The following is a 21,167-nucleotide window of genomic DNA, read 5'->3' as shown; positions in this document are numbered from 1 at the left end:
ACACAAACCCATGACACACCCCCACACACCCCAACACACACCCCATACACACACCCCATACACAACCCCGTACACACCACACACCTCACACAGCACACACACACCACATACACACACCCAGTACACACCACACACCCCACACATAAACCCATGACACACACCCCACACACACACCCCACACACACCACACACACCATACACACACCCAGTACACACCACACACACCCCATACACACACCCAGTACACACCACACACACAAACCCATGACACACACCCCACACACACACCACACACCACATCACATACACACACCCAGTACACACCACACACCTCACACACAAACCCATGACACACATACCACACACACCCCCCACACACACCCCATACACACCACACACACCCCATACACACACCCAGTACACACCACACACCACACACAAACCCATGACACATACCACACACACACCCCACACACACCACACACACCCCATACACACACCCAGTACACACCACACACACCCCATACACACACCCAGTACACACCACACACACCCCATACACACACCCAGTACACACCACACACACAAACCCATGACACACACCCCACACACACACACACACACACACCACACACCACATCACATACACACACCCAGTACACACCACACAGCTCACACACAAACCCATGACACACATACCACACACACACCCCACACACACCACACACACACCCCACACACACACCCCATACACACCACACACACCCCATACACACACCCAGTACACACCACACACAAACCCATGACACACACACCACACACACACCCCATACACACCACACCCCATACACACATCCAGTACACACCACACACCTCACACACAAACCCATGACACACACACCACACACACACCCCACACACACCACACACACACCCCACACACACACCCCATACACACCACACACACCCCATACACACACCCAGTACACACCACACACCTCACACACAAACCCATGACACACACACCACACACACACCACACACACACCCCACACACACACCACACACACACACCACACACACCCCACACCCCACACACCACACGTACACACACCACACACACCACACACACCCCACACACCCACACACACCCCACACACACACCCCACACACACACCACACACACCACACATACACCCAACACACACCACACACTTCACACACACCCATTAAACACCACACACCTCTCACACACAGCCAACACACACACCCCACACACACCCAACACACACACACCACACACACACATCACACACACACCCAACACACACCACACACTTCACACACACCCATCAAACACCACACACACCTCACACACTGCACACATCACACGCACCGCACAACCCTAAGAAACACATTACACACATCTTAGATCCCCCACACACGTCACACACACCCAACACACACTTCACACACACCCATCACACACCTCACACATCTCAAACACACACAATCGCACACCTCACACACTCATCACACACCTCACACACCCCCATCACGCGCCTGAAACATCATCCACACTATCACACACAACACACCTCACACACCCAACACACACAAACATCACACACCCAACACACACCACACACCCCAAATACACATATCACACACACAAAACATACCACACCCCCCCAGAAAACCCACATATAACACCACACATCACACATCTCACACACACCACACACCAAACACACATGCACGCAACACACATATCACGCACACCTAACCATGAACCACACACCCAACACACACACCCAACACATATCACACACAACACACACATCACACACCTCACGCAGACACTACACACCAAAGCACACATGACACAAGTCACACACCTCACACCCACACACAAAACACATGCACCACACAAACCCCAAAACACATATTACACACCAAACACACATTACACACAAAAAATCTCACATGACAACATCACCCACAAGAAAATACATATCACACACCACACACACACCACATACCTCATACACACTACATACCTTGCATATATCACACACCACACACGACACATATTGCATGCCTCACACACCCAATACACATCACACACTTCACACACACACCCATCACATACACACCCCCATACACCTCACACACATCACACACCTCACCACACACAAAACACACACCCAGAAAACACACCTCACACACCACACACAAACATCACACACATCACACCACACACAAATCACACACATCTCACACATACATCACACACTCTACACACACCACACACACACTTCATGCACAAGCTCCAGACCGGGTGCGGTGGCTCACGCCTGTAATCCCAACACTTTGGGAGGCCAAGGTGGGTGGATCACGAGGTCAGGAGATCGAGACCATCCTGGCTAATACAGTGAAACCCCATCTACTAAAAATACTTAAAAAATTAACCGGGCGTGGTGGCGGGTGCCTGTCGTCCCAGCTACTCTGGAGGCTGAGGCAGGAGAATGGCGTGAATCTGGGAGGTGGAGCTTGCAGTAAGCCAAAATTGCGCCACTGCACTCCAGCCTGGGTAACAGAGTGAGACTCCATTCAAAAAAAGAGAAAAAAAAGCTCCAGTGTCAGCAGCCTTTACCACTTGAGGAAACACCTTTCACATTTGTGATCTACACTCAGGTGTGGGGTTGAAGTCCCCCACATTCTGCCCCATCCTCCAAGGTGCGACAAGTGAGCAGTTTCCCCATGTCCACCAGCCTGGCAAAGGGATGCCACCCTCCCTTGACTGGGAGCTCCGCCTGTGTCTGTGGCCTTGCGCTTAGATCCTACTGGGTACCTGTTATGAACAGCACTGGGGCTCAGGGCCAGGGATGCAAAGAGGACAAACGCAGAGTCCCTGGACTCAAGTCCCTTCATCAGGCTTCCAGCCTGCCACTCCGTGCCCGAGACACTTGTGTGAAGATGGCTTGGTCTTCTCTAGATGCCTTGGCTGTGTGTACAAGCCTCACCAATGATGATATTTTGTGCCATATTTACATACAGGATATCTGGTAGCCTGTTTGAAGACGTTTCTAGCTTTTGCCTACATAAAAGGGAGAGTGATACAAGGAAAATGGTATGGAGAAAGAGCTGAAGAGACAATGTTGACAGACACCAAAGTGCCTGTAACCCTCCTCTCAGTTGCCCCATGGACTGTGCTAATGTCCCTGATGCCAGCCAGGCTAGAAGGAAGCCAACAGAACTAGAAAACCCTTGGCGGCTGTATGGCTTGGGGGTTTCATCAGTGCTTAAGTTGCCCTTTGCACTTAGACGTGAGGTTGGTCTCAGGGTGAGGCCCATAATGAAGGTACACTGTGATGACATGAAATGAAATGAGCACAGGATGAAGGCGAGCCCGCTGCACAAGCCCTGTGGGGTGGGATGTCTTCCAGACACACACAAACAGCGTCGCCTTTAAGGGGCCAGGGCTGGAGGTCTAGGCCACCCCCATCACAATACGCTTTTCCACCGTCTGCGGCTCCTCCCTCCTATGCCCTTTCATTCTTTCTTTCAACAATTATTTCTTTTTCCTTTTTTTTTTTTTTTTGAGACAGAGTTTCTTTCTTGTCACCCAGGCTGGAGTGCAACGGCGCGATCTCAGCTAACTCTGCCTCCCAGGTTCAAGCAATTCTCCTGCCTCAGCCTCTCAAGTAGCTGGGATTACAGGTGGCCGCCACAATGCCCGGCTAATTTTTTGTTTTGTTTTGTACTTTTAGTAGAGACAGGATTTCACCATGTTGGCCAGGCTGGTCTTGAACTCCTGGCCTCAGGTGATCCACCCGCCTCGGCCACCCAAAGTGCTGGGATTACAGGCATGAGCCACCGTGCCTGGCCTCAATGATTATTTCTGTGGCCCCTTCTATGGACCTGATGCTATTCTAGGTTGTAGGAGTTCACCTCTACTAGGCTTTTCTTCTCTCTTTTTGGACTGACAACTGAGACATCACCTACTTTAGGAGACACCCCCTGATAGCCCTTGTCACCCACCAGGCTCAGCCCAGAGTCATTCCCGGGTGCTCCTAGGACACCCACCCTGTGCATGGCTCTGTGGTTGCACTTGCAGTTTTAAATGATGCTTTTCTCTTCATGTGTGCATCTTCCCCACCAGACTGTGAACTTGTCACGGTCAAGGTCAACACCATTCCATAGCCTCAGACGCCTACATAGTCCTTGCTCTAAACACATTTATTGAATAAGGGAACTGGCAGAATCAGCAGTATTCATCTCTTTGAAGACAAAATGGTGACAACAGAGTGTGGAGGGAACCTAGGCACCGGTCTTGTGTTCTTCCCCATCACCATGAAGGACCAAGCTTCTTCCCATGGAACCACGCGCTCCCTCCCCTAGGCTGTCACGGCTCAGCAGTGCCCACCACACCCCTGCTCAGACACCAAGCTAGCAAGCAACTTTCTGGTCATGGTTGGGTCCCACTCTCCTGCCCACCCATCTTCTCCATCCCAGGAAACAGCAACTCTCCCTCCATCCACAGAAGAGTTGTCCTTGGCATTTACCTTTCTCTCATCCCCCACAACACTGTCTGCCCATCCTGTTGGCTTTATCTCCAAGACAGCTCCAGAATCTGGCTGCTGCTCCCCTCCTCCTCCTCCAGACCTCTGCTGCCATCCCTGACCAAGACAGTGGCAAGAAAGCCTGGACTCCCTGCTTCCACCCCAGCCTCTGGACAGTCCCTCTTCCACCCAAGGCGGAAAGGGCTTTGAGAAACAGAGCGAGATGGCGCTGCTCCTCTGGCCTCCCACCTCACAGAGTATGAGCCAATCCTCCTGTCAGCCTTCGGCTCCCACCCTTCCTGTCTTGGTCTGTCCCCTGCCACCTTCTCCATTGCTCACTCCTGCCACTCAGCCATATGGACCATCCAACTGTCTCTTGGACACACTCCTTCACCCTGACCTCGGGGCCTCTACCCTTCTGTTTCCTCTCCCTGCAGCGCTCTTTCCTAGAGCTCCCCGTGGTCTCATTGCACACTCCTGTGGGTCTCTGCACAAATGTTATAATCATCTTCCTTGATGACCTCTGTAGAACTGCACACACATGTGCACACACACCCTACCTGTACGCCCTGTCACTCTCTCCTGCTCCAAGCAAGGCAAGGCTGAGAAATGGGCACAGACCAGAGGAGACGGGGTGATGGAACAAGGACATGCAATGTGAGCTCCTGGATGGAATCCTGGAACAGAAAGAGGATATTTACGGGAAAACTGTCACATGAAATTATACAGTCGCTAAACTAACAATGCAAACGAATGCTTTAGTAGCCAGACCCCAGGGACGGCAAACTGAAAAGCAGAGAGGCCTCCATAAGCCAGAGTTGATTGCTTTGAAGCCCTCCCACTTATACCTGAAGGGCCTGTTGCTTGGGTTTTGTGTGAGGTTAGGCTCACACATCCTGCTCTCTCTTTAGCTCTGTCTTGGGTCAATTCCTGGCTCTATCCAGCTGTTTCCATAACTGTCTTCCTGAAGCTGGGCCCAGAACCATAAATGAGCTCGCTGCTGTTCTCAAGCCCGAAGAGCCTGACTTTTCAGCCCTTACGTGACACTCTCTGGGCACTCCCACAGCTGATCACTCCTCATTGCACACTGTGCCTGCTTCAAGCAAGATCATGAAGCACTTCTGTCAGCTTCCTTCTGCCAGAACATGCCTGATATCCACACAAAATGCCTGACAGCAAAAGTGGGAAAATAGAACTTAAATGAATGGATGTCCCTCAAAGCCATGCAGAGGTCCGCCCTGCATGCTGGCGCCAGTGCTGCCCAGGGCTGCCGCGGCCGCTCCTCTTGGCATGCGTGGCTGAGGGATGCCATGAGCCCAGCAGGCCATGGGTGGGGCCACCTGCATCCCATGCCTCCCTCATTTCAGCGACCCCACCTCTGGGCCTGGGAACTGCAGATGGCCTTGGCCAGCTGATCAGGGGAGTCCTGCAGGCACAGGGGACAGCACAGTGACAGGGCCAAGACCCGGGAGTGTGCAGAAGGAAAGCAGCCAAAGCCAGAGGCTTCAGGGAGGAGCGCAGACCTTACGGAAAGGAACTCTGTCAGTAGGTCACAGGGTGTGAGGGGTGAGGGATTTAGTCACCAGTTAAGGAATTTCTGAAACTTAATCAGGTGAAGAGAAGCATCCTTTTCCTGCTGAATCCTCCTTCATGTCTGGCCACATCACCTTTTCAGTGAAGTTTGCATATCGGGGCACTCATATTTCCTGCCTCTCCCCTAATCTCCTTATCTTGTGGGTGACATTCAGCTCCAAGCTCCCGCCCCTCTCGGGTCCTGCGGGGACTGTGGGTTCCACCGGGATGGTTTCTGCACTCACTGCCCGACCTGCTCTCACGTGGACCCCAACACTCTCTGCCTCCAGGTTGGTCCCTTCTGCTGTGGGATGAGCTTTCTGAGAGCCTGACCTGATGGGGCACTCCCTGCCTGCAGAATGCTTGGTTCTAGGTGAAGGCCCGGCCCAGCCATTGGCACAGTCCCTGGATCCTTCCCCACCTGGCCCCACTCAGCATCCCCTCCAGGGCTCCTTTTTGGTCAGAGTGGGCAGCTCCTCATTTCCAGAGCCCTCCAGCCCTTTCCCGTGCTCTCCTTCTCCCGGAAGGGCTGGCTGACTCCACCTGTTACCTGAGCCCCCTCACGGGCCACCTCCTCAAGGCCTTCCAGGGCACACGGGGCAGGCAGCTGGCCAGGCTCACCTGTGTTGGATTCCTCTGGAGCACCAGTCCTGTTTTATTCTCAATTTGTGTTCTCTTATGGTGACCTTCTGAAGGGCAGGGGCCACCTGTGGGATGCCTGGCACATCACAGCCGCTCAGTGCATGCTGTGAGAATAAGCAAGTGTGAGGCAGGAGTCTGTGAGCACAGGTTAGCCAAGATGACCACGTCTACACGGCTCCTGACCGGGGCACTGCTTCCAACACCTCCACAGCCCTGGCCCCAAGAAAAGGCATCTCCCTGCTGGACGAAGCTGGGTACCAGAAGCTGCAAGGCTGGAAGTGTCGTGGGAGCCCAGTGGTGGCATCTGGCCACTGTTGTGTGCATGGCCTTGTGGGTGGGGGGGCATGTACTGGGACTAGATCTAGGAAAAGACCACATCAAAGACAATAATGGAATGTTGGATCAAACAGGTACTTGAGTGTAGAACTTTGGTGCCTTGAACTTGCTATAGACACGAGGTGTCTAAGGGCTAAGCAGTCACTGGTGTTTCAAAGACATCATCTGCTCATACAGCCTCAGGACACTGGAAGCTACTCTGGGAAAAGCACACATTGCTGGATGTCTGCTGAGTGATGGACAAAGGGCCTGGAAAAAAGCATCTGCTTATGACTTATTCGTCATGGTCACCCTAAAATATGCCAGTCATCAGGATCAAATGCTGTGTTTCTCAGAAAAAAAAATGAGAAGAAAAAAGACATCTTTAAGGAATCAAAAACTTTTATTCAGAATAAGCGTTAGTAAAATGAAGGTAGGTGCCTCATAAAGGCAGGGCCGCAGAGTACTCAGAAAGGGGTTAGAAAATAATTACGAAAATATTTTGCCACACATTAACATGAAACTACAATCACTGGCTGTAAAATATAGTCATATGTAATCAGGCTGAAAAGAAAAAGTAAAAATCTCCTGGTTATCTGCCCAGGTGGCAGGAAATCGACAGCCCCGAGAACGGAAGTGCTGCTGTGCTGCCAGGCCCAGGGCTATGACCCAAAGTGACGGGCAGACCACCGGCCTGCACCACCGCACTCGGGCTGCACACAAGACAGCCAGCTTAGGATCTCCGTGGGCTGCTACCTGTGTCACAGAGGGCTGATGAAGAGCTTCCAGTGTTCCCAAATAGGGCCTCCAATGAGAGGAGTGGCAGCTGCATTACAAGAAATTCACTGGGGCTGCACCTGACTCTTCAACTTGGCAAGTCTCATGAGGCACTCGTCCCTCCACTGCCTCCTGGCAGCTAAGTGCTCTGGGTCATCAGGGACCTTCACGCACATGTCCTGCGAGAAGGAGAAGGAATAAAAGGACAATAAAGAGGAAATAATTTACCAGGAGTGTAATTATTGCTCTTGTTTATGCAAACTGTGCAGAAACTGCTTTCAAAGACAAAAGCAGTAATCCCTCAATGAACGGCAGCTTTCCAAATCTTGAAAGACCTCAGTCCCTCAGAAACAAGTCACAGTGAGCTACCAGTTCACTGGTCACCCTGTCCTTAAGGTGTCCTGGTGACATGATGGAAGCGTGAACAAAGTTATGAATGAGGAAACACCGAGATCAAGGGCCAAGATTCCAGCTGCAGATGCAGGCCCACCCGCTGCAGAGGTGACAGGCGGCAAGCGCTCCAGGTGGCTGGCATGCTTCCCCACAGTGAGTCTACACACCTGGTTCACCTTCTCAGCGGTGGCCCTGGAAAACTCTGGAACGGGTCCAAAAGTCTTTAGGACATGCTTCATGCCTTCACTGTATCTGTCGCAGTAGCTTAACATACCTAGAATTGCATGAAGACAAGAATCCACAATCTCAGAAAAAACATTCTTAGTTAAACTCAGAAATGCATTCAGCGAGTTTCACCCTGGGGTCAGATAAGCTATACTCCTCCCTTCCTGTGAAGACAAGACAGAGCTGGGGAATGTGTATGGGCCTGCTGGCACTGGAGAAGTAACCCTCCCCATTACCCGCTGTCCACACCGGCTCCTGGGTGTTCGAATGTCAAAAAGTGCTGGGCCTGCCTGGGCACGGTAGCTCATGCTTCTAATCCTAGCACTTTGGAAGGCCAAGGTGGGTAGATCACCTGAGGCTGGGAGTTCAAGACCAGCCTAGCCAACATGGTAAAACCCCATCTCTACTAAAAACTCCAAAAAATCAGCCAGGTGGCATGGCTGGTGCCTGTAATCTCAGCTACTCGGGAGGCTGAGGCAGGAGAATTGCTTGAACCTGGGAAGCAGAGGTTGCAGTGAGCTGAGATCACGCCACTGTACTCTAGCCTGGGCAACAGAGCGAGACTCCATCTCAAAAAAAAAAAAAAAAGTGCCAGGTCCCTCAGACCTCGCATGCCACCTCTGCTGGTGCATCTCACGATCTCATGGAACACTCCGGTTGGCCTGCGTTCACACACGGATTTGTTGGCTATCACAGTAAGTCCTAATGTCACCAAAAGTGTTTTCCTTCAGCCACGTACACGGTTATTTGTGTACAACGCTTAAACGCATTTTCCAAGAATTAAAGATGTCAGATCTCAGGTAAACCCATCACTTATTTCACTGTTAGGCCACAGATCTCAGTCAGCACTGAGCTGCGGTGAGCCGAGAGAGCATCTCCGCACTCCAACCTGGGTGACAGAGTGAGACCCCACTGTATTGGGTACGGTCAAGGCTGCAGGTACTTGAAGCACTGGTTGGAGAGCTCATGTTGGCTTGTGCCTTGCTGGTTTGGGTGTATGGAGCCAGGCGCTCAGCTGCACAAGCCCCCATGCATGCTCCCCATGCTCCTGCTGCTCCCCGGCCTTGGGGAGCCATGATTTCTCAGATTCTAAGGAGAGGGCCTTGGGACTTTGGTGAAGAGACACAGAAAGAGGCTTATCCTGCAGCGAGAGAGAGGGAGCCGAATGGGCTAGGCTGACTGCGCAAGAATGGGGTGCGCCCAGGGGAAAGCGCAGGCCAGTCACGGCCCCCACCCGGCACCAGCCTGCCCCAACCCGCGGGGCCCCGCAGACTCACTCTCCCTCACATCCCTCCCCTCCCTGCTGCCGGGAGGCGAATGCGCCGGTGCTGGCCTGTGCTTAGCAAGTCAAGTCAGAAGCCAGGGCCGGGATCCTGGAAGAGGAGGCGACGGTGTTTCTAGTTCTGGGCGCCATGGTCGACACAGGCTGGGCTACTGCTGCGACCCTGACCCGTTTCCCACCACATCTTTCAAACCCTTAAAGGCTCAACAACTGGCCAGTCCGCCTACAACGATAACACGGGGACAAAGGAAGCCGCAGAATGTGCAGAGCCTGCCCCAGCTCAGCTTCCAACTCCCCACAAAAACTGTGGATGATTAACTTAAAATATGAACCGTCAGTACTAGATACGCTCAAAAAGCAAAAAATAAACAAACAAACATCATCTTTGGGGTTTAGTTTTGATTGACCTATGCTGATGTGAAAGCCTAAAATCACTGGGTTGCAATTTATTTGCTTCAAATAGTTCTTCTGTCTCAGTGTGCTAAAATGTCCCCCAAAATGGTTCTGAATGGTAAACAACTCAAACATACCAACCTTTCTGACAGGAGCACCTGAAATTAACGGATGGGTGCTCTGTTTATAAAAGAAGGGGTTTCATCTCATTTAACCTATGTTGATTTGGCAGTGCAGAATTCTGGAAGGCTCTTGCGCTTTCCAGCACTGCATAGGTACTGGAGATGGCTTAGCATTTCTGGAGAACTGAAAACAACCTATACATTTATTTCATTTGGGAAATTATTTACTTCACCTTTGCTAGTTGTTTATGTATTAAAACGAAAGGAGACAAATCTAGACACAAATACAATTTATTCTTTCCTTTTGGAGCGAGGGGCAGAGACACAAGAATCAAGTTGAAAATATATTAAATTAGAAGAAAATGTAAAGAGTGGCTATGGTTGCATATCCCCGCCTTGCAGGAAGGCAGGTGCCCTCACAAGACCCCTCAGCAGCCGGTTCCATCTCCCTCTCCTACCAGAGCAGCAACAGGCCAGGGGTTCAGTTCACACAGCACTTGCTCTCTGGAACACGTCACATTCTCTGAGCAAGTGTTCATCTCCCCCTGTTCTGTGAAACCATTGGAATCTCCCAGGAGCTTTCTAGAACTTTCTTTTTGGAAAGCATATAAACTTTTTGTAACATGCTGTTGGGACAAAGAGCCCTCACTGTCCGTGACAAAGTTCAGGCTCCCATACCACATGCTCACCACGAGATGGGTGCAGCCTCCGGGTGCTCCAAGGGCAGGAGGTCGCCACGACTTAGACTTACGACCTGCATCTTCCTGATTATTTACAACCATGTTCCAGTAAACTTATGACTGTGCTTGTTCTTTGCAATTCCCCCCCTTCTGTTTTAGGGAGGTATAATTTATTTTCAACAATTATTTTGGTTTCTCTACACCATAAGAGGGGAATTGGGTGTAAATTACTCTAAAATGCCAATTTCTTTGGAAATAGGAAAAACACAACACAGCCCATGTCACTTTTGATCCCCCTGGTCTGCTCTTCCCCACGATTTCTATCTAATCCAGCCTCCCCTGTATTTTTCCTTCTATGCTTCCACGCCCTCTGTCCTGAGTTCTAATTCTTCCAAAATCCTTGTACAGCTTGGCTTTTCAGAAGATTCTGAACCTAATTTCTTAAGAGATGCTTATCCAGAAAAAGAAAAAAAGTAAAAAAAGAACTGATTCTCGTGAGATTGGATGTAGCTTAACTTGCTGCTTTCTAACTTGGGAGCCTTGGGCTGTGGGCCTCTGAGGAACAGCGGGTTTGAGTGCGTGCCCAGGTGCACAGGCAGGAATCCTTTCTGTTCCCATGTATGGAGCAGGCACCAGAGGACGCCTTGACCCCAGCCCGAGGCCACAGCCACTAGGAGGGATTCCAGACATCAGCTCCTTGGAGAGCCCTAATCGCCACCCACACCGGGGAAGTCTGGCTTTCTTTCATACATCTATGAACCCATACCTATGTAAGTGACCTGCTTTTTGGAGACAGGGTTTCACAGAACTCATTAAGGAAGATCAAAAATGCCTCAAAGCACAGAGCGACATTATCTCATTCCTCTTCTCAGGATCAAATTCCCACCTGAGTGAGGACTTGCCCAGGGTAGGGGAGGCAGAACCGACCCGGGCCCCTCACCTTACCTCACCAAGTCCCCGCCCATTGGCTCACCTTCTTCCACAAATAATTATTTGTGATTATTATTATTAATAATAAGTGATTATTATTCCACGGCAAATAATCACTTCCCGTCAATCAACCAAACCCACTAGCCACCAGGCATCTCAGTTTTTAAAAAGGCAAGTATCTACACAGGAGAGGAAATCTGTGAGGCAAAATGGTAAATAAACATCCACTTCCCCTGGAGGTGATTTCCATGCTGCCAGATTCCGAGACGTCCTCATTTCGAGTGGAACAAAACGCAGGAGGAACCCAAACAGCACCACGGACAAGACAGAGCAGTTTGTCTCTCTACTGACCTGTGAGTCTAAAGCTTAGCAAAGAAATAAACCCGGCTGGAAACTCTAGGTACCTGGCTCCAGAGGCTTCTCCACGCCACAGCAAAAATCCTAATCTGTATTTATTCCTCTCTCTGCACTTGTGGATCTTTTTGGAAGAATTTTAAAACTAAAAATAAAACAACAACAACAAAAAAACTAGAAAAGTAGTACATGAAACAAACAAGACAAAACTCAATTTGAATACAACATTTATTAAGGACTTAATAGGTGCCAGCAATCCAGCTAAGAACTTCCCTCTGGTTCAATTCTCACACCACCCTGAGGAAGCAGTTACTGTTGTCCCCATTTCACAGATGGGGAAACTGAGATGCAACGAACTTAAGTCACTTGCCCAAGGTTATACAGCCAGTAGGCTGGAAAGCCAGGGTAAGGAGTCGGCCTACTGGCTCCACAGGCCAGAACAACCATTCTGCGGGCACGTCCTTCAGGGGTGTTGTTTGTAAAAGGAGCCAAAAGGCAATGGTGCGCTGGCCTCCTGTTTCTCAGATACTATTTCATTAGATTAAAAATAAATCCTAAAATATTTGCACTAGTTCTAGATAAACAGTAGCTTTTCAGGCTAGTAACTACCCTTAACCTGAGATGCTGGCTTTATAAAAACAGTATCAGAAAAGAAGAAAAATTCTCCCAACTCCAATCTTGATATATTCTGGGTGACACAGGGAAGAATGATGAACATTTCCACGGGTTCCCAGCCAGATCTTATAACTCTCCAACTCTGGTCTTTGGAATGCTCTGAAGTTGAAAACTACATCCGTCCACCATTATCATATGAAGCCAATTAGGTTTTCTTATCATATCTGCTTTGTTTGAAAAATTGTTATGGGCCTCCTTCCTGTCTGCCACTCTATTTGATTCTTGAGTTTCTGGTTTCATTGGCTTCTGTTTCTATTTGTTTGAAAGTCAAAGCTGTTCTCAGTTCTGTCCCTATCTATTTATTATGATACCTCAATTATCTTATTTTTCTCAAGAAAAAAAAAAAGAAAGAAAAACACAGTGGTTATCAGGCAGCGTCTATATACATTTCAAATGTATAAATTTCTATAATGCTTAAATATATACAAATGTAAATACATTTCAAATGCTTAAATACGCTCACAAGTTTTGAGGTTCTGGTTGAAAACACCGTTTGAAATGATCTAAGGCTTTGTGTTAATAATACAACAAGACTCTCGTTTCATTGCATGAGGACATCTTTCTCTACATTATCTTCCTCTGTTCAGTGGTTATCTTCCCATAAAACTAACACACAATGCTGGAGCAGATTCCCCTCTTCCCTCCACTCCTCTTAGCTCCTCTTAGCTTGATTCTGATAAGGACTGAAGCAGAGAACACACAGCCCATCCACTTCAGAAATCATCTGTGCACCTGCTATGTGCAGGAACAGGTCTAGTAAAGCTGCCTTGAATTATTCATCAGACAGCATATTTCATTAACTACTGTGAAAATTGACTGAACTATTACCAAAATGTAATACTGAAATTTTTTTTTTTTTTTTTTTGAGATGGAGTCTCGCTCTGTCGCCAGGGCTGGAGTGCAGTGGCCGGATCTCAGCTCACTGCAAGCTCCGCCTCCCGGGTTTACGCCATTCTCCTGCCTCAGCCTCCCGAGTTGCTGGGACTACAGGCGCCCGCCACCTCGCCCGGTTAGTTTTTTTGTATTTTTTAGTAGAGACGGGGTTTCAACATGTTAGCCAGGATGGTCTCGATCTCCTGACCTCGTGATCCGCCCGTCTCGGCCTCCCAAAGTGCTGGGATTACAGGCTTGAGCCACCGTGCCCGGCCAATAATACCGAAATTATAGAACTGAAGTCAAACAGACTGAGCGAGGTCAGAAACTCTTAACCTCCCCTCTCAGGGAGGGAGCTTCCTCTCAACATCTAAACCTCCCACAGGCAGGCAACCAAGTCCCCTGCTCAGCTTACCCACTTAAAGCATGGACCTTTCCTGGACATCAGCTCCTGTTACTAGAAAGTTCTTCCTACCATGTACTGAGCCCAAACCTGTCTGCTTGCCATTTCCAGTCTTTCACTCCACTTCCATCCCACAAAAGATACAGACCGAGAGACATACAAGAGACTCTGGTCACTTTTTTCTAGATAAGCCCCAGCTTCTTAGTATCCTTTGTTCAATGCAGACCATGGAGCTGCAAACAATAGTTCTTTTCTCTTTCTATACGTTTTCCAAGTTAGTAATATTATTATTAATCTATAGTAACTGTAGGAATTTATAACATAGACAAGCAAAAAGATACTAAAAGTTACTTACAGTCTCAGTACCAAGAGGTAGCTGGCAATAAGAACAACTAGGTTACATCTCTCTCCAGATTTTATACATAGTTTTAAAAATTTACTTCGTTTTAATTTGCTATAAGTTTTATTGGTTATCAAATGACATCTTCTTTTTGGATCAATTAAAATCTGGTTGACAGAGTTTCATTCTTGGAAGCTTCTTGTCCTTCTCAAGTCGTCTTTCCTTTAGAGTTACCAGATCACAGATAATGGGCTCAGACCTAATTCCCCCCAAGCCTTCTGGAGGCGGCATCTGGCCAGTGTCTGGTCTGCCCCACCCACAGGCCCCTCCCCAGCTCCCAGCCTGTGGAAGCCCTCACTATAGGCTCCCTAGCCTTCTAGAAGAAAACCTCGCTCCTATTTGGGCAGAAGATATATCCAGCAGAGGTCCCTGCGGGTTAAGGGTTAAGTCAGTCCCCTGTCTTTTCTTCTTGCCTCTGTAAATAATGTCATCATCTTCCTCAGGAAACTACCACTTTCCCTTCTGCCAGGCTGGGTGACATGCAGCGAAGTTTCCGTGACATCGCCCACCTCTCTTCTTTTGAGCTCTCACCTGAGCAGAATGCACCACGCGGAGCCCCGCGGTGCACGCACTCCGCATGGACTGACATCTCAGTACACAGCGTTTCGCATCCCTGCCTTGTCTGTGAGACACCAGGCCTGGCCATCATCTCCTATATATCCTACTGTCTCTATTCAGTTGTCAGAAAAGGCAAAATGTGACGGTTTACAAAACCCACGACAACACTAAATAGAATGAGATTCCTATCCTGGCCCCAGATGCATACCTTCTGCATTGAGATGCATGGTTTCCAGGGGTCCGATGAACGCATACCGCATGCCCAACCCTTCTGACATGACAATGTCCAGGTCGCTAGGAGACACGATTCCTTCCTACATGGAGAAAATGGGCGGCATAGATGAGTTCTGTAAAAAGATAATTTCATGACCACCACTTCCATCCTAACTTCTTTAGAGCAGGATCCCAAAATCTTCTCCAAAGCACTATACAGGCTGAGTACCATCTATCTACTATGCTTATGACCAGAAGTGTTTTGGATGGCTGATATTTTTCAGATTTGGGAATATCAGCATATGCATAATGAGATATTTTGGGGATGGGGCCTGAGAATAAACACAAAATCAATGTTTCATATACACCGAGCCTGAAGGTAATTTTACACAATATTTTCAGTAATTTTGTGCATGAACTAGTTTGTGTACACAAAACCATCAGAAGAGCAAAGGTATCACTACCTCATGTCAGTGCTCGAAAAGTTTTGGATTTTGGAGCATTTTGGATTTTGGATTTTCAGATTAGGGATGCTCAATGTATGATAGTATTTTGATTGAATTTTGCATGACAAAACTATAATATTATTGTATGTTATAAATGGCTTGGCGTGGTGGCTCATGCCTGTAATCCCAGCACTTTCGGAGGCCAAGGTGGGCAGATCACCTGAGGTCAGGAGTTCGAGACCAGCCTGGCCAACATGGTGAAACCCTGTCTCTACTAAACATATAAAAAATTAGCTGGGTGTGGTGGTGCATGCCTCTAGTCCCAGCTACTCAGGAGGCTGAGGCACAAGAATTGCTTGAACCCAGGAGGCAGAGATTGCAGTGAGCTGAGTTCGCGCCACTGCACTCCAGCTTGGGCGTCAGAGTGAGACTCAGTCTCAAAAAAAAATCATATATATATACATATATATTTTGTGTGTGTGTGTGTGAAATGGTCAAACACAAATTCACCTTTTCCATCCCTGCAATCCACTAGGGTTTGAAATGAATTCCTCTTGACCTGCCTGCCTCCTCATCTCACGCTACAACCAACGGACAGCCTGCAGCTGCAGGGAGTGGGAGAGGCTGAGGACAAGGGGAGCGCGAGGAAGGGGCATCCTAGGAAAAGGGCAGGAAGGATTTTCTAGATTTCTGCCTAGGACCCGGGAGGAGTAAGATTAGAGCCATCAAAAGACGTGGGAAGGTGCTCTCCAGGCTTCACCCGCCTGCAAGTCCGGCCTTGTTCAACTTTTAATGAGTTCATAAAAAGCGATATTCTTTGATGAAATGCAGCTTAGAACCATGGGTTTGTTTGCTAAGGTGGGGCCCTAGAATCTTCTGCAATGTAGATTTCAAAGCAAGAGGCAAGTTGTTATGTGTTGAGGTTGGACGTCTGACCAGCCACCTGTGTTCCTTGGCCTCACGTGGCTTTGGGACCCAGGCAGGGAAGCGCAGATAACCATCTGCGGCCCCTCCCGTCGGAGGATGCCTCCCCCTCGGGCCTTTCCACTGCCAGGAGGGCGGGCGGAGGGCAGCTGCCACCTTTTCCCCTGAGCCTTCACGGCCCAGCCGGGCAGCACTCCGCGGAATCCGCCGCCCCGGGTCTCATCGGATCCGTCTGGGCGCTGTCTTTTCCCGCAGCTCGGTGGGATGGGACAGAGGCAGCAGCGCCCGCCCGCCTGCGAGAGCCCGACCGTGGACGGTGCGGCCGGCCCGCCCTTCCCATCGCGGCCCGGGCGGCCCCGCCTACCCTCGGCTGGGCCCGGTTTCCCTACCCCGGGGCACCTCCCCACGCGCTCACCCGGCCCCCGCCGCGGGCCCCGGCCGGTGGTCCACAGGGCGTCTCCCTCCCGGGGCGCGGGCGGAGCCTGTCTCTGCCCAGAGGCCGTCTCAGAGCTGGGGGCTTGCTCGGCGGAGGGCTCTGCGGGGACCGGCACAGCGGCCTGCAGGGAGGCGTCCTCTGCCCTCCTGCGAGCCTGGGGCGCCTGGGCCTGGCTTCCAGGTTCCTGGGCCTCCAGGGCAGCCCCAGGGGTCCCCCAAGAGGCGAGAAAAGGGGTTCAAACCCCTCGCCGTGCCCCTCAACCGGCTGCGGCGGGCGACACCCGGTGCCTCGGGTCCGTGTGCGGCGTAGACACCTGCGTCTGCGGAGGGCGCGCTGGCGAGGCGGGAGCAGGGCCCGGCCCGGGAGCCAGGACCGCGGGACCACGCCACCGGCGAGGGCCAGGGCCACTCACTGGGACCCGCAACAACCTTTTGGACAGCCACTTTGCATCGCGTTTTGTTTGTGCACACGGGACACAAACGTATCGAGACTGAACAGGCCACGGTCCACGTTTCCAGAAGAGTTACTAAGCAAACCCCCGGCCTGCACCGCCGCAGACTCTGCCTGCTTCTGGCCCGCACCTGCCCTCTGCGATAGCTGCTGCCCCGCGTTAGACCGGCTGCCCGTGTCCACGTTCCTCAACCGCAGCGTTTGCCGCTGGTCCGTTTCTCATCTTCCTGTAAACGGAATCACTGAGCGCGCGTTCCTGCCTGACTTGTGTCTCACCATCCTGTTTCTCAGATTCACCTGCCTCACGTGTCCATCTCCTTCACGCAGTGACCTGAGTTGACTCTCCCACCCTGCGGCCGTGAGCCTGTGGCTAGTCCGGGGCTCCTGCGAGTCGGGCAGCCACGGACACGCGCGCAGGGCCCAGAGCCTGCGTCTCCCCCTCGCTGCGGCCCGGCCTCCAGCACGGGGTGGAAGAGGTCCCGTCGCGCCTCAGCCTCACCACGCTTGGTGTTCTCACCCTTGCAAAGTATGGCTAATCTGGTGGGGTGAAATGGGATCTCACGGGTTTCCTGCGAGTTCTAAATCACCCTAACACACGTTCACTGTGACTGCTAAGGAAAGCGAATCAGTGTGCAGGTCACTGCGAAGGTGGGAGGGTCGCCTCCTTCCACTCCCAACAGCAAAGCTCTAAGGGGTCAGGCGCATCGTGGGGGTGGGGGGAGATCTACACAAACGCCCGGCACCGTCAAGAATCCTGTGTGGAGCACAGGCATCGCCGCCTCCTCCCCCTGGCAGGAGGTCTGGAGCAGGAAGGGTGGCTCCCTGCCCTCTCTCCAGGCTGCTGGAAGGCCTGGGCTGTGGCCCCTCGCACCCCCGTGGGCTCTGGAATGCTCTGGAATGCTGTGAAAGGCAGCCAGGCGGCCTGCAGACTCTCCCTCACCCTTGGTTTCCAGGCCAACATTCCAAAGAGCCCCAAGTTTTCCTTTTAGTATTCAAGCTGGGAAGTATGCACATACGGAAGCGTCCTATACTTGCAATGCTATTCGGTGGCTCTTTTAGAATCGCATTGCGTGTTTTTAGAGCTGATTTTTAAAAAATCACTTTTAGGATTGCAAAATAGAAAAAAGGTGAGTCCCCCAAGAGTAGTTCCTTTTTGGTTTGTATCATCTGAGCTAACAGCCCCCGACTAATGCCTGAGAAGGGTTCTCCATGCTGCCCCATGATGTGGGAGGAGCCACACTCCCTCCAACCCCATGTTCGCAGCTCTGCCTGATTTCGTCTAGAGGAGGGCTGTCAGTCTTCCATCGGTCACTATTCACAGTAGAACAAGTTAGAAAAGGGGAAAACGTTTTGATACTTTCCCTTCCTCACTCCTCCTTTCTGCCCGTTTGAATTTCTGAAATAGTTTCTTAAAGCTTGAGTTTTTACCAAGAAGCTAAATACAGAGAAAGAAAAGGACCACAAGGCATTCGGTTGAGAAGCTCCACAACTAGGATTTCACGTCCCCAAGGCAAACATTTGAGTTTCCTCTGCTGCACTTGGTGCTGAACTAAAACTTTCCCATATGGGATGTTTTGAAGCTCAGGCTGCTTAATTTTGCCACTGAGCTCAATGCCACCCAAAGCCTTGTGACATCTGTGACCTAATATTATCATAACAATGATAAATAATCATTTGCTTATATACAAGTGGCATATAGCAGTTGGGTATGTCATTAACTATCTTGCATTTTCTCCTCCATGGATGACAGTCTTGTGGCTCCTCTCAGCCTGGGCATCTTCTCCCACCACATCAGGTGCCAAGTACATGCCCCAGCTATCCATGTGCTTATGCTGTTTGCATAAACAAGTGCTTCTGTTGAAACAGGGAACTGACGAACCATCCCTTGGAAGAGGTGGTGGGCAGCACAGCTGTGCGGAGATGGGAACCCTAGCTGGGCCCAGTCTTTCTGTGGTTCCGTTCACATTGATCAGCTTAGCAATCAGTACTTACTCCATTGTATGGGACAATTATCAAGTCACACATACAAAGAAAAGATTCTTTAAAAATCACACAAAGCAATGAACACTACGATCACTGTTATTTAAAAACCTGGTTTCACGTCCTGAAAATTGTTGGGCAAAGAGATCCAGACAGTGTTAAGGAACCCCTTGTATTGAAAACCCTCATACTTCTGCTTCCTTAGTTAACACCTCAGATTTTTCCACAGTCAAGTAACACATGGATAGCTGGGGCGTATACTTCGCACCTGATGTGGTGGGAGAAAATGCCCAGGCTGCCACAAGACTGTCATCCCTGAAGGAGAAAATGCAAGATAGTCAATCAAATGCTTGATAGTCAATCAAGCACCCAACTGCTATGACACAAATCTCAAGTAGAATGAAAGGTTTAGGGATGTATCACTCAGGGTTCTACCAGACAGAGCCATAAGAGTCACACATATACATACATACATCAAGAGTTTTATTTCAAGGAATTGGCTCATGTGACTGCGGGCCTGGCAAGTCAGAAAGCCATGGACAGGACCTCAGGAAGGCAGGCCAGCAACTCCAGGCAGGAACTACCCACAGTCTGCAGGTGGAATTTCTCCTTCCTTAGGGAGATCTCAGTTCTGCTTGCAAGGCCTTTCAATGAACTGAATTTAGCCCACCCAGACTATGGAGAATAATCTCATTTACTTAAAGTCAACTATCTACCAAATACCTTCCCAGCAACATCTAGACTGAGTTTGACTGAGTGACTGGATGCTGTAGCCTAGCCAAGCTGACCCTCTCAGGGGACAGATACCCTCGGGGATCTTGGATCAAGCACTTTTGTTTCTTTGTGGGGTGGTGAGAGGAGGAAGCAAGACACATCTAACAATTAACAATAGCAAAGGGTTAACAGATGTTGGGGCACTTACTCTGGTCCTTCAGACAGACCCAGAAGAGAAAGGCAAGAGAGAAACTTGTGTGCTGGAGGCACACGATATTTGATGGGTAAATCCTCCGTGACTATCTCCTCTACTGATTACCAGCTACACAGAATTATCTTTCCTTCTCTATAATCATCCCATTCCTAGATTTAATTTTCTGTTTCATGTATTTTTTGCATGCCCTCATTTTCATTTGTTTTTCTCATTTTTCTTCATATCATTCTTCCTTATCCACTTCTTTTTTACTAATTCCCAGCTTTTGATCTATTTTGTTTTGCTCTACTTTTTCCTCAAACTTGGTCCTGAATTTTCACATTTTTCTGGTGCAAACACTACCATAACTTTACTACTACCATCATCACTAGGAACACAGACTTGCTACCCAAGAATTTGGATGAGGTTCTATTCAAGTCCTTCCACTCCTCAGCCAGAGTTTGGGCAAAAGTCCACTGTCAACTGAGACACAGGAGAAAAATTAAGAGTCAGGAGTCACAGAATGTTTTATCTTAGGTGAGTTTCAAATAAAGAAATGCAAGAGTGAGAAGGAGAGTCCTCTGCCACCTTCAGCCCTACGAGGGTGACGTGAAGCAAGCACTGGGCTTGTGTAGATCACCCCAGGCAGCGG

The 21,167-nt window shown here is 49.9% G+C and overlaps 1 protein-coding gene across 3 annotated transcripts in view; it reads right to left on the bottom strand.

The window, feature by feature from the left end:
* Positions 1 to 7,196: 7,196 nt before the first annotated feature.
* The window catches only part of CRYL1 (crystallin lambda 1), a 105,441-nt gene continuing 91,470 nt past the window's right edge, over positions 7,197 to 21,167 (bottom strand). For 2 of the 3 annotated variants that reach the window (XM_033177044.1, XM_033177043.1), the window contains exons 6-8: positions 15,368 to 15,473; positions 8,432 to 8,538; positions 7,197 to 8,050 (exon numbers count right to left, since the gene is read on the bottom strand). In XM_033177044.1, coding sequence (XP_033032935.1) covers positions 7,937 to 8,050; positions 8,432 to 8,538; positions 15,368 to 15,473 — 327 coding nt within the window. In that variant the 3' untranslated portion in view covers positions 7,197 to 7,936. Of the gene's footprint in view, positions 8,051 to 8,431; positions 8,539 to 14,467; positions 15,272 to 15,367; positions 15,474 to 21,167 lie in introns of those variants that run through there. The other variant, XM_033177045.1, reaches the window with a different exon arrangement.

This window comes from Trachypithecus francoisi, unplaced genomic scaffold, assembly GCF_009764315.1.
Source record: "Trachypithecus francoisi isolate TF-2019V2 unplaced genomic scaffold, Tfra_2.0 Lachesis_group18, whole genome shotgun sequence".
Lineage (NCBI taxonomy): Eukaryota > Metazoa > Chordata > Mammalia > Primates > Cercopithecidae > Trachypithecus > Trachypithecus francoisi.
This window is presented reverse-complemented; position numbering and strand designations above follow the sequence as displayed.